The following is a 12,864-nucleotide window of genomic DNA, read 5'->3' as shown; positions in this document are numbered from 1 at the left end:
CTTCCAGATCTATGCTGCTCCTGAGGCTGCTGCCTCTTCACCAACCTTTCTCCCTCTTAATAATATGCTGAGGAGAGAAAGGGCCTTCCACACAGCTATGAGGCTCTGCAGAGAGATAAGGTTCAGCTGTGTCAAGCCTCTGACAGGTCCCAGCTGCAATCAGCCTCTGATAACAATCAGCATATTTTTTTAAGGTTTCTAGACCTCATGACTGCAAACATTATGGCTGAAAGTGTGATCTGGTAAAATTTCAGAAGCAAGAGTCAGGGCTCAACAGAATGTCCAGTAATCCAGGGGAGAGGTGGGCCTTCAAAGCTTTGTATAAGTTTTGTTCCTCTCCCATAATGACTTACAGAATGAGAATATATGATGCAAAATATGCTTCATTTGCATAGTTTATACTAGGAATTGCAAAACTTGCCACTACTAGATGCAGAATTTTGATTTATTTTTTAAAACACAGGATACAGGTAGAATTGCTTGCCTCTTGATCGGTCAGTGGGCCTTCAAAGCACAGTGCAGGGCTCTTTGCTTTGAAGTCCCAACGATCTACTGATTGTTGGGGCTTCAAAGCACCACTGCACCTGGCATCACTGTGACATCAGATAATTGACAGGCGGGTGGCCCCACTGATCTATCAAATTTGGCCTGTTGGGGGTAGGGGAGAAAAGGATTTGGCCCACTGGCCAAATCGTTCCCCACTCCTGCTGTCAATGCTGTGTCATAGAAGATTGCTTTATGATCCCCTCTAGAGAAAGAGCTATAGCATCACAGGACAGCACGCGTTTTGCAGGTAGAAGATTCCAGATTCTTCCCATGGCATCTTTAGTTGAAAGGATCTTGGGTAACATATCCAGGAAAGACCACTCTCTGCCCGAGATGCTGGGGACCTGCTGCCACGCAGAGAACACCAGGGGTGGGCAACCTCAGGCCCAGGGGCCAAATGTGGCTCACCAGACCTATCTGGCCCTTGGGACACAATCCCTAGGCCCTGCTTTGCACCCTTCCCTGAGTGTTTTTGCCTGGCTTGAATTTGTCATTGAACTCTGATCATGCTTCTCGATTGCCTAGAGAGGAGTGCGTGAATGTGTGTGTAGAAGCTAGCCTACTGCACAAAGGTAAAAATTTACACTTGTTGCTCCACCCACTTTAACCTCTGGCTCCACCCACCACTGGTATGTGACCCCCAGAAGGTTGGCAAGACAGGAATGTGGCCCTTGGGCTGAGAAAAGAGTAGACAATATTGAGCTAGATGGACCAATGATCCATCAGCGTAAGGCAGCTATTTTTCATACGTTCATTGACTTCCGTATCAGCCAAGTCCACAGAGAAGTTCTCACCCACGTGTTAATAAGATCCCTTTGTTTTACTGGGTGTTGGTATATAAATCAAAAAGTGTTTTGATTCTTCTTCCTCTAAAGTCCCCTTCCCTTCCTGGTCTTTGTTCGTTGCTTGGCTGCAAAATCCGGTATGCTGCCTTTGTACATTTATTATTATTAGTAGTAGTAGTTTATTTACACCCTGCCTTTTGGCCAAAGGCCCTCAAGGTGGCTTACAAAAAACACAAATATAAAATACAATATAAAAATGCATCAACAAAACAATACAAAATACAATCTGCAAAAATTAAATAACAATACACATGACAGCTCTTAATGGTGGCTTTATCCGTGGTACAAGTAACTGCATTTTCTGTGTTAAATTCCAGTCTCCTCAAAGCCAGCTGAATTGCATTTGCAACCAGGTCTATAGTTTCATATGTTTGTTGTTGGGAGGGGAATGTCCTGATTTTCTTGGGTGCCCAGCTGCTCCGACAAAGCGACAGAGGGCAACCCCACTGCCCCTCTGGGGACTCCAGGGGTGCTTCCAGGGGTGCCTTGCACGGAACTTCCTTCTCCTCCTACATGGAAGTTCCACTTAGTTATTTATCACAGCTAATGGCTGTCGACAGACCTGTCCTCCCTAGTTTTGCCTAGATGAAGATGGGGTGCAATCTCTCTCTTGCAAACCAGGCTAACGGCCTCTTCCAGGTATATTTTGTTGTGGGGATAGTTTCATCTCATGAATGCCACCTCACAAAGCCCAGAACTATGTTAGATCTGCAAACACAGAGAAATCCTCACTTGGTAAAGCAAAACTATTGCCAGTTTATTTCTTTTCTACAACAAAAATCCCATCATCATCTCCTGAAACAGACCCCCATCACCTGTGCGTCCAGTTTGACCTGTTTCTTCCGTAAGCCTTCATTTTCCAAATTGATGGTTTCCAGCTCATGCTCAAGGGAATTCATCTGGCTGATCTGTCAAGGAGTTTAAATCTCATTTTAGGAAAGAAAAACAAAAACTCCCCAGTGTGGGATTCTTTCATTTGTTTTGCTAGTTTCAGCTTTGCTAATCTAAACTGCAGAAATGCTTGCAGGCAAATTCTAGCCTGCATCAAAATGGAAATGGCCTGCCTTCAAGACAATCCTGACTTATGGCGATCCTATGAAGAAGGTTTTCATGGTAAGCGGTATCCAGAGGTGTTTTTACCATTGCCTTCCTCTGAGGCTGAGAGGCAGTGACTGGCCCAAGGTCACCCAGTGAGCTTCATGGCTGTGTGGGGATTCGAACCCTGGCCTCCCAGGTCGTAGTCCAACACTCTAATCACTACGCCACATTGGCTTCTCGCCTGCATCAAACAGCTCCCAAAAAGAGCCAGTGAGTTCCAGCAGAGAGTTTCCTGGAGCAACTTATCTGGGTCTTGCTTCATAAGGAATCCTCTGTATGGATCTGATAGAGGGAGGGGGCGAGGTATTCCACATGTAAGGGCTGAAGCCAAAGAATGTGCTCCCTCCAAAATATGGCCAAGGGGACGAAGACATGAACTGAGAACATAAAAAGACCAAGGGTTTCTCTAGTCCAGCATTTTATTATGAATTTTAATCCCTTAAATATGCACTGGGGGCCTTCAGCCCAAAACCTTCATGATCTAACAAACATACAACATATAATGGCATATTACACTCTTATTCCAACACTGGCTGATCTCTGGAAAGCCCAGAAGCAGGCCATGAAGACAATAGCGTTCTCCCATTGTTACCTACCACCTCCCCAACAGAGGAACTGATATTCAGAGGTGTACTGCTCTTGAACATGGAGGTTCTATCTAGCTATCTTGATTAATAGCCTTATCTATGTATTTGCCTATAAACTGGTAAACAGCAGGTTCTCTGGTTGCCTGTGGTGAGTAAGGATTGGCTCCAGGTGACCAGCCAAAAAAATTATTGGAAACTGGAAGGGAGACACACAGGTTTTTGGAAGGGCATATGTGCGCCTGCTTAGTGGGGTTTTTTTTAATGTCACCCACATGGCACAAATGCCTAACACAGGTATGTGTCAACATAAGTAGCAGAGTCAAAACTGCTTAGATTTTTGAACCATTGAATTAAACCAAGACAATGTGTTCAAATTCTGGATTAACTGAGGATTCCTTGGCCGTGATGTAAAGGCCTGTTTACCCTCCTGCCCAGAACTTACCTTTCGGTTGGCTGAAGCCAGTTCTTTCTGCAGCCGCTCACATTCCCTCTTCAGATTCAGCTTCTCCTGCTCAATGGCTTTCACAATCCCTGACTGGCTTTGGTGTTTTACGTGCTTCAGGGACAGGATGGTGGATTCGAGCTGCCGTATCTGGCAAGAGCAAGAGGCCAAATAATATTTTGTTTATAAGGATGTTAAGAAAACTCAAACACACCCAAATCAGGAAAGGACTGGAGGCTGGTCTGGTTGCCACTTCACCCAGTCTTCACAAGCCAGCTTTCAGAGACGCATTCACACGTACGTGTGTGTCACTAGATAGCAGGCAGCTGATTGTGTGAATAGCCTCTGCTGAAAAGAGCTACATGAAGACGGAAGGCTTCGTCTGCAGGGTTTGCAATGGCTGTTTCACATATTCAAGTCACTTGTTCATTTTTCTTCCTGGTAATCTTTTCACGAGAGCCAGTGTGGTGTAGTGGTTAGAGTGTCGGACTACGACCTGGGAGACCAGGCTTCGAATCCCTACATAGCCATGAAGCTCATTGGGTGACCTTGGGCCAGTCACTGCCTCTCAGCCTCAGAGGAAGGCAATTGTAAACCCCCTCTGAATACGGCTTACCATGAAAACCTTATTCATAGGGTCACCCATAAGTCGGAATCGACTTGAAGGCAGTACATTTACATTAATCTTTTCACATGGTTTTAAATTGGTTCTGCCCATCAGCCTGCAAGTTTGTGTAAAAGGGAGGGGGGTGATTAGTAAGTGTTAAAACAAGCATACATTCACTGGGTCGACACTGCAGCCAATGAGAGATGACCGTGCAAGAGCGTGACTGCTTTCTTTTGATGAATTTCACACATTCCTTTTTGGGCAAGCAAAATGCACACAAATAATTTTTGACAATGACATCTCCCCACAAGATGACCAAGCCCTGCGGTCTTCTTGATGCTGCAAATGAAGCCCCACATAACGAGAAAGAAACACAACCTGGCTTGTATCTGTGGCCCAGCTCTGTTCAGAGGGCTCTGGTCTCAAGCATCCTTGGGAGTCTTGGTTTTAAATCCAAACTCATTGGGTTCGATGTGCCACTGCCACAATCTCCACCATTTTGCGAGGTGCTGACCTCCTGTGCAATCCGTGTCCTCAGATTTTGATTAGCCCGGGGATGGAGAACCTCAGGTCTGAAGGCCAAATGTGGCCCCCTGGGCCTCTCTTCCTGACCCTCAGGACTGTCCCTGGGCCACACCCCTCCTCAGCCCTGCCCTGATCCCTCCTGGAGTTTTTTTGTTCGGCTGGGATTTTGTGCTTGAACTCTGATCACGTCTCTTATTTGCTCAGGTGGAGGACAGAGAGGGGTGTACGAACATATATTGAAACTGATCTATTGCGCAAAAGGCAAAATTCACATTTGATGCTTTGCTCCCTTTTGCCTGCGATCCTGCCCTGAAAGGTGGGCCCACAAGGGAATGACAGTCTGAAAATGGCTCTCCGCTGCTAGATTAGCCAGACAGACCTGGCTCCATATGGCTAGGCTGCCCTCTAAGCTCCAGTACTGGCCTGCTGGTTGGTCCCATACAATGAAAGGGGGTCAGCTGATGTTGCAGCCCAATCGAGAAGCAGCAAGGTCTACGACACCCTTCCTGCCAGGCGGTCTGGCAGTTTGAACAACTTGCAGTACAGACTCTCTTTCTTTGCCTTGTCTCTCCAGTCTGGTATTAGACCCCCAGCCTGCCTCTGGGGCCTTCTGCCCCCTTTGGCTGATCCGGGATCTGACCTCCAGGCCCACTCACAACCACACCTCCCCCCTTGGCCCAACACCGTGCATCAGTCCCAGCAGGCTGTGTGGCAGCCTGACGCAAGCTTAGACCTCAGGCCCGATATGAGTGTAAAAGGGCAACAGCATTGATTCAACATACCGGCGAGTTTCGAGGACAGATGAGAGCTAAGACCCGTTCCAAGGTTTTGCAACAAGGTGGGCTATGTACACATCAGTACAAATGTGAACGGGATCCCAGCTTACCTTCTCCCTGGAATGAGCCAGATCTGCCTTGGTGCTCTGGACCTCCCTCTGGAGCCTCTCGTTGTCCTGCCTCAAGAGCTGCTGTTCTTGCTTGGCCAAGTGGCCCAGCTCATCCCAGCAGAGCTTCTTCTGTTGGCTCTGCAGTCCGGTGGAATGCACGGCGGCTTCAAGAACCCGATTCTGAGGACAGAGAACACACGGCGGGTCAGGGCCTCTGCGGCACGCAGCTAGGCAGTGGGGGCTGGGAGGAGGGCCTGGGCTCTGCCATTGGCTCATTGCTGTGGCCATGGGCAAGTCGCCCTCTTTCATCCTCAGTGGCCCATCTATAAAATGGGAATGCCAGGGAGTTACACCATTGGGTTGTTGGGGAGAGAGAACAAAGCTGAGCTCATCAAGACACTCTGCAAATGAGGAGTGAAATTGCCACTGAGAGTGTATATTCGTTTTTGCCATGTTTCTGCCAGCGTGGTTAGCAAGCAAGGTCAAGAAAGTGGAATGACAGGAGAGCTCCTTTTTAAAACAGAAGAAGAGCCATCCTAGTCCAGCATCCTGTTCTCACAGTGGCCGATCAGATGCCCCTTCTGGGAAGCCCACAGGCAGGACCTGAGTGCAACAGCAGCTCTTCCCTCTTGCACTTCCCAGCACTGGTATCCAGAAGAAAAATGCCTCCAACAGGGATAGTCTTATTCTCCATGAATCTGTCTAATCCTCTTTTAAAACCTCCCAGGCTGGAGGCCATCGCTACATGGATTGGGTCAGAAGTCTTGATCGAATGAGGACCAAGAGAAAGGGAGAAAGAAAGAGAAAATACCAGGGGGGGGGGCTGGTGGCTCCATGTCAGTGGGGCAGTGAAATCCACGCCGGGCTTTAGTCTGAACTTTCAAGGAGCTTCAGAACCTTGGACAGCTCCTTGAAAGTTCGGACTAAAACCCGGTGTAGATTCCACTGCCCTACTGACACGGAGCCACTAGCCACAACTGAAATACCATGAACTCTGGCAGCACAAAGACAGGCTGACAATAAGGCATGCAAAAGAAGAATTTAAGAAGCATCTTGCTAAAAACAGAATCTCCCCTCTCCCAGTGCTTGCCATGAGGTTTTGTGGAAAGAAACTGGTTCAAGGGCTACCTTATCATTGGCTGTCTGCAGTTGCTTGTGCAACAACATCACTTCCTGCTTCAGCGTTTCTGTCTCCTGCTGCGACACCCTGAGGTCCGACTTGAGCCTGGACATCTGAAGGTTGACATTCTGTACAGCATCGTCAAAATTCCGAATCTAGAAAAGCCAGAGAGGAAAGATCACTCTAATGCCAACAGGGGCACTTAACAGATCTCCAAACCAGCGAGGGAGAAATGCAGAAGGGATGGGATGCAGCCTCCATGTGCTGATGTCCTTGTTGCATCTGGAGCACTGGTGCCCATTGGGACTGGCATGGTGGAAGGCAGGGAGGCCAACCACAGGTGAGGCCAGAGCCAATGACAGCCAGGGGTGACTAATTCAAGTTTTGTCCAACTCTTCTGCTTAATTCTGCAGGGGCAACACTGAGACTGAGGAGGTGCAAGCCTACAGGCAGTGCCACCGCCTGGGCTGGTTGTAGACAGGCAGACAGAGGCTGGCTGAAGGCAGACTGAGGTTGGTGCAGCGCTGCCACCATTTGCCCTAGTGGATTGGGAGCCTCCACTGATTGGGAGCCATGTGCCCACATGGGATTCAGCGGCCCAAAGCACATTTCAAAGTGAGAAATCTGACAGATGCTACAAGGACAACTTTTTAGGAAAACAGGACTCTCCAATTCTCCATTATGGAATGCCAAGGGAACAAGGAATGCCTCCTGCCCTCTGCAGAGAGGCAAAGCTGACAGCGACAGCCACAGTCTATTCCCATCTGAAAAGGTTATTTGAACAGTCCAGGAGTGAAGCACTTTACTCCTCAAGGTAGTATAAGGCTAAACGGTTGCAACAGAAAGTGGGTCAGAGAGGAGCTTTGCCCTCGAGATGTTTATCTACAGGACAGCATTGCTGGGAAGGCAAAACAAGATTGAGACCATCAGATCTTCTATTCTAGGGTCCAGATGCTCGTTCCAATGATGCCTTTGAGTAACTGAAGAAAACACAGCAGTTTTATATCTTAGTCCTCTTTTTGGGAAGGAGGAGTGACATTCAGATGTGCTGCTGATCAGAAGATGGACAATAGCAAACGTGTGAACTAAGGAGACCTGCATTCACGTCTCTACTCAGCTGTGAAGCTCACCAGAACATCCTTTTGGGTAAATTACTGTTTCAGCCTGGCCTACCCAACAAGGTAGCTGCACTGGAAAAATGGAATAACTGCCAAATATGCTGCCTGGAATTCATTGGGAGAGAGATAGAAGAGTCTTGCACCCACCGGAAGAACAAACAGTTTTATTGCCGCACAAGCTTTCACAGACTACAGCCTACTTCATCAGATGCATGAAGTGTTATCTTTAGTTGCCAGCCAGATATATAAACACACAAGACTGAAACACAGCAAAGAGGTTTCTTTTGGCAAACTGTGGGACCAAGAGGTCATGAAACCCAAAGCTCACTATTAAGTCCCAACTGCACAGAATCAAATTTGCTGATAAATTCTAGCTCAACCATTCCACACTTCTGAAGACTTTTATGCTGCAGTATAGGTGGTGTAGTGGTTAAGATGTTGGACTACGACCTGGGAGACCAGGGTTCGAATCCCCACATAGCCATGAACTCACTGGGTGACCTTGGGCCAGTCACTGCCTCTCAGCCTCATGAAAACCCTATTCATAGGGTCGCCATAAGTCGGAATCGACTTGAAGGCAGCACATTTACATTTTTTTATAGGTGGATGGAAATTCCATACAGAGCTGAAAGCCACCAACAACTCACCTTGTCTTGAGATGCTGCAATCTGCGTTTTCAGAGCCTGATTCTCGTGTTCCAGAGATGACTTCTCCTGCTTCAAGGAGGCAACAAGGTTCTCCAAGAGGGCCACTTTAGCTGCCTGCAATGGAAGGAGAGAACATAGAAACCACTGGAAGCTGTCTTATGCCATGGCTCATCTAGCTCTGTATTATCCACACTGACTGGCAGCAACTGTCCAGGGTTTCAGGCAGTGACATCTCCTGTCCTACCTGGAGATGCCAGGATCGAACCTTCTACATGCAAAGCAGAGACTCTAGCACTGAACTATGACCTTTCTCCTGAAGGCAATTCTGATCAGGTACATAGGAGAGGCTGTCTTCATCTGACTCGATGCTGTGGCTCATCTAGCTCAGTACTGCCTAAGCTCAGTACTGCCTAAGCTCAGTACTGCAGGGTTTCAGACAGGAATCTTTCCCAGCCCTGCCTGGAGATGCCAGGGATTGAACCTGGGACCTTCTGCATGCAAAGCAACTGCTCCACCACTGAGATACTGTATGCTCTTCTCCTAAGGTCCAGGACTCTTACTGAGCGACGAAAGGAGCCAGGGTTTTGCTTGTTAGGTTCCAGGTTACTTTTTTTTCCTTCCCAGCCCATAAATATCAGAAAAATGTGAAACTGCCCAGGCTACAGGACACAGTGCTTTAAAGGCCATTTTTCACCTTTGGCAACCTATTTCCTGGGCCTTCCAGCCATAGCCACTCAAAGCAGGTGGGTGGGCGAATCAGGAGAGCTCAATGCCTGTTGCTATTAACTAGTAAGATATTTGTTGCGTGAGCTGGGATAAAGGGTGTGTGTGTGCACCTGTGGCATTGTTTGCAACCCTCACCTTCTCTACACATCTGTTCAGCTCTTCGCTGAGAGCTGCTTTCTCTGCCAGCACCTTCTCGTTTTTCGCGATGACGCTGGAAATCTCGTTCTGGAGGTCAGAGCGGTCCAGACACCTCGGCACCTATGGAAGGCAGATACGTTTCAACATGCGTGACTGTTTAGGCAACACGGGGGCAGCTGTATAGATATCGCTTCATTGTTTTGTCCCGTTACATATTCAGCATTGCCCCTAGGGATGGGCAAGTCTTGATTTCTCCCACTTTCTCATTTTTCCAATCTTGAATTCAGTTCTACACGTTAGCTTGTGATTTTTTTTAAAGTCCTCGTGGACGTTCATCAGAATTTTAGTGCAAATGTCTCAAATATGCACATTTTTGCATGCATTTTTGCCCAATATACACATTCTACAAGATGATTTTGCCTAAAAATGCGTTATTGTATGTTGTCTTCAATATATATGCATTTTTATGCACACTTAACCCTAATGCATTTCCACATATATTACTTGGCTACTATAGAAACAGGATCTGAGTAGGCATTTAGTCTAAGCTAGCAGGGGCGCTTCATTTTTGCAATGGTTTAGCCACATATTTATTTATTTAATTTCTATCCTGCCATTCCTCCCAGAGGGAGCTCAAGGCGACAAACAAAAATACTAAAAACACTCTAAAACATCTTAAAAACAGACTTTAAAATATATTAAAACAAAACAGACTTAACAACATTTTTTTTTTAAAAAAAGCTTTAAAAATGGATTAAAAAGCAATTTCAACACAGACGCAGACTGGGATAAGGTCTCTACTTAAAAGGCTTGTTGAAAGAGGAAGGTTTTCAGTAAGCGCCGAAAAGATAACAGAGATGGCGCCTGTCTAATATTTAAGGGGAGGGAATTCCAAAGTGTTGGTGCCACATGTGCAAGTCATCCTTTTGTTACAGCTGCATATCATCAAGGGATTTAGTCTTTATTTATTAGTATTTATAGCCCACCTTTCCTCCAAGCAGCTCAAGGTGGCATCCATGGTTCTCCTCTCCATTTTATCCTTACAACAACCCTGTGAGGTAGGCTAGGCTGAAAGGCAGTGACTGGCCCAAGGTCACCCAATGAGCTTCAAGGTAAAGAGAGGATTTGAACCCTCATCTCCCAGGTCATAGTCCAACACTCTTAATGACAACACCACACATTGGCTCTCATGCCCAATGAGTTCTAATGCAGAGTTCAAGAGCAGCCTTCTTGCCCCTGAACTAATCCCAGATTAATTAACCCAAAAGTGGAATTATGACTTCTCCCTTTACACTTACGTATCCTGGATCATCAAAGCGAACAGGTGCCAAATTCAACTCCCCTCAACCTTCACACTTGATGTGGCATTTGCATATTTTGGTATCCCCACCCAATTACAAAACTTGGGCAATCTCTGATTTCTGAGGTGAAGGACAGAGGGGACCTCCCCCCTACCCAGCCACTCTCCAAAATCGTAGGTGGGGGAAAAACATAAATCCTTCCTTGATTTTCTGAGCTGCAGCTGTGTCACCACAATAATAATACCAGCCTAAGAGGATACTGGTCTTAGGGCCATGAAAACCATGAAAAGGTGTTTAACTTCCCCACAACGTCTACAATGCAATGGTGGCTAAGGGGAGGAACCTCAGGCCTGGGGCAAGGGGCAAATGCAGTCCTCCAAGCCTCTTGTCAGCCCTTCACTGAGACAGCAGTGTCGGTGGGGGTGCAGGCAGGGCTGGAGATTCCTTGGTAATTGCCAGGCCGTAAGTCCTCAGCCGGCAGCTTGGCTATAAATCTGCCAGGCTAGCAAGGAGGAAGCAAGATAAGGGCAGAGGCCGTTCAAAGCTTACGTGCCAAGCCAGAAGTCCAGAAGCGAGGTCAGTAGAGGTCCGGGTTCAATTGCCAAGGGGTCAGCCCAAGTCAAGGTTCAGGGGATAGGAAGACACACAGTGGTCACGCCTGAGGTTGTAGTCAGCAACAAGCTGAAGCCAAGGTTTGACTTTTAAGGAGCAGGTTTGTCAGCAGGTGTGAGCCATCAGCGTTTTGGCCTTAAGTGGACAGGCCTGCCCCTCTTCTGCCTGACCTTCTGCTGTCTACGTTCTGCAGGTGAGGGGGAAGTATCCTGTTCACTGGCTGCGTCTGGCTGAAGGGCTTCAGCTGTGTCTGGGGTGCTCTGCAGCTGAGGGGGAGAAGGAGCTGGGTTCTCAGGAGTTTCCTCCGTTTCTCCTTCTGGGTCTGCTGCTTCTGGGTCTGCTGCTGTTACTCCCGAGTCATCCTCGTCTGATGAGTCCTCTGACGGGGCCATGACACCTCTCTGTGTGGCCCTTAGGACCAGTGGAATCTGCTCCAGGTTTTAGTCCAAACTTCTCAAGGAGCTGTCCAAGACGCTGAAAGCTTGGACTAAAACCTGGAACAGATTCCACTGCCCTACTGACATGTAGCTACCAGTCAGTGCTGCTCAGGACACTCCGTAGACCTTATCTTCTCCAGCCACATTTTTCACTGGCCCTGAATTGCACCCTCCTTGAGTGTTTTTGCCTAGAGAGAAAAATATCCCTGAACTCTAATAATGTCTCTTGCTTTGCTGGATGCAGGATTGTGTGTGTGTGTGTGCATGCGTGCCAACTAGCCTATTGTACAAAATATTGTACAATATCACATGAACATTCATTGCTCTTCTTTGGGTGAAAAAGGTTCCCCATTCCTGGGCTAAACAGAAGCTTTCTGTGCCCTGCACAGAAGCCTCTTTATGACAGTTCCCTGAAGCAAAGATTTTGCGAATGGGCCACAGCAACTGTCCTTACCTGCTTTACCTTTTCCAGTTCCTCCTTGAGGAAGCGGTTCTCTTCCTCCAGAGCACGGGCTTGAGCCCTGAGCTGAGACAGCTCCGTCTCCAAGGAGGAGACCAGCGTTGAAGACTGGGAGCAAAAGGACAGAAAATAAAAGTTAAGTCAGAGCAAGGGTGGCGTATCAGCACAATGCAAAGGCAAGTTAAAGAAGAAACCAGAGGGAAAGCTCTTTCACAGCATGAATGGCTGGAAAAAAGGTTTTGCAGCTGTCCAGGGGGTGAGCAGAGGGGTGCGCAGTTGCACCGTGTGTTGGATCGGTATATATCATCGTTAATAAAACTATAGACCACAATGTGGTGAAATGAAAGCAGCTAAAATAAACTCACAATGCAATGCCTCTTGCAATGGAGAAAGGGAAGACAGACATGTGCCACTGTTCTTACTAAAAACATTACAAAAAGTTGTAATTCTTCTGACCTGCATCTAAACAGGAAAATTCCCAAAACAGCTACTGACATTCCTTAGAGAATGCAGAAAGAGGCTTGCCTACCTGAGCAAGCACCAGGATTAACAAGACAAAACAGGATAATATTTACATATGGCATTACTAAGCGCTTCACATATATTATCCAAACAACAGCCCTATAAGGCAGGTAAGTATAATTTTGCCTATATTGCACCATGTGGGTGGCACAGTGATCAGTTGCTTGCCTAAGAGCACCTCATGAGTTTCTGGCAGAGGTGAGGATGGAATCCAGCACCTGGTTGCTCAACCTAAATTCCAGCAGAT

At 47.3% G+C, this 12,864-nt stretch overlaps 1 protein-coding gene across 12 annotated transcripts in view; it reads right to left on the bottom strand.

Moving 5' to 3' along the window:
- Positions 1-12,864, bottom strand: part of NIN (ninein) — a 131,231-nt gene that overhangs the window by 19,188 nt on the left and 99,179 nt on the right. For 11 of the 12 annotated variants that reach the window (XM_061612555.1, XM_061612560.1, XM_061612559.1 and 8 more), the window contains 7 exons: positions 12,090-12,203; positions 9,283-9,405; positions 8,422-8,535; positions 6,665-6,811; positions 5,537-5,716; positions 3,519-3,668; positions 2,207-2,299 (listed from right to left, as the gene is read on the bottom strand). In XM_061612555.1, the coding sequence (XP_061468539.1) occupies positions 2,207-2,299; positions 3,519-3,668; positions 5,537-5,716; positions 6,665-6,811; positions 8,422-8,535; positions 9,283-9,405; positions 12,090-12,203 (921 nt within the window). Of the gene's footprint in view, positions 1-463; positions 2,100-2,206; positions 2,300-3,518; positions 3,669-5,536; positions 5,717-6,664; positions 6,812-8,421; positions 8,536-9,282; positions 9,406-12,089; positions 12,204-12,864 lie in introns of those variants that run through there. The other variant, XM_061612567.1, reaches the window with a different exon arrangement.

The sequence above is a fragment of the Rhineura floridana genome, chromosome 2 (assembly GCF_030035675.1).
Source record: "Rhineura floridana isolate rRhiFlo1 chromosome 2, rRhiFlo1.hap2, whole genome shotgun sequence".
In the NCBI taxonomy this organism is placed as follows: Eukaryota; Metazoa; Chordata; class Lepidosauria; order Squamata; family Rhineuridae; genus Rhineura; species Rhineura floridana.
This window is presented reverse-complemented; position numbering and strand designations above follow the sequence as displayed.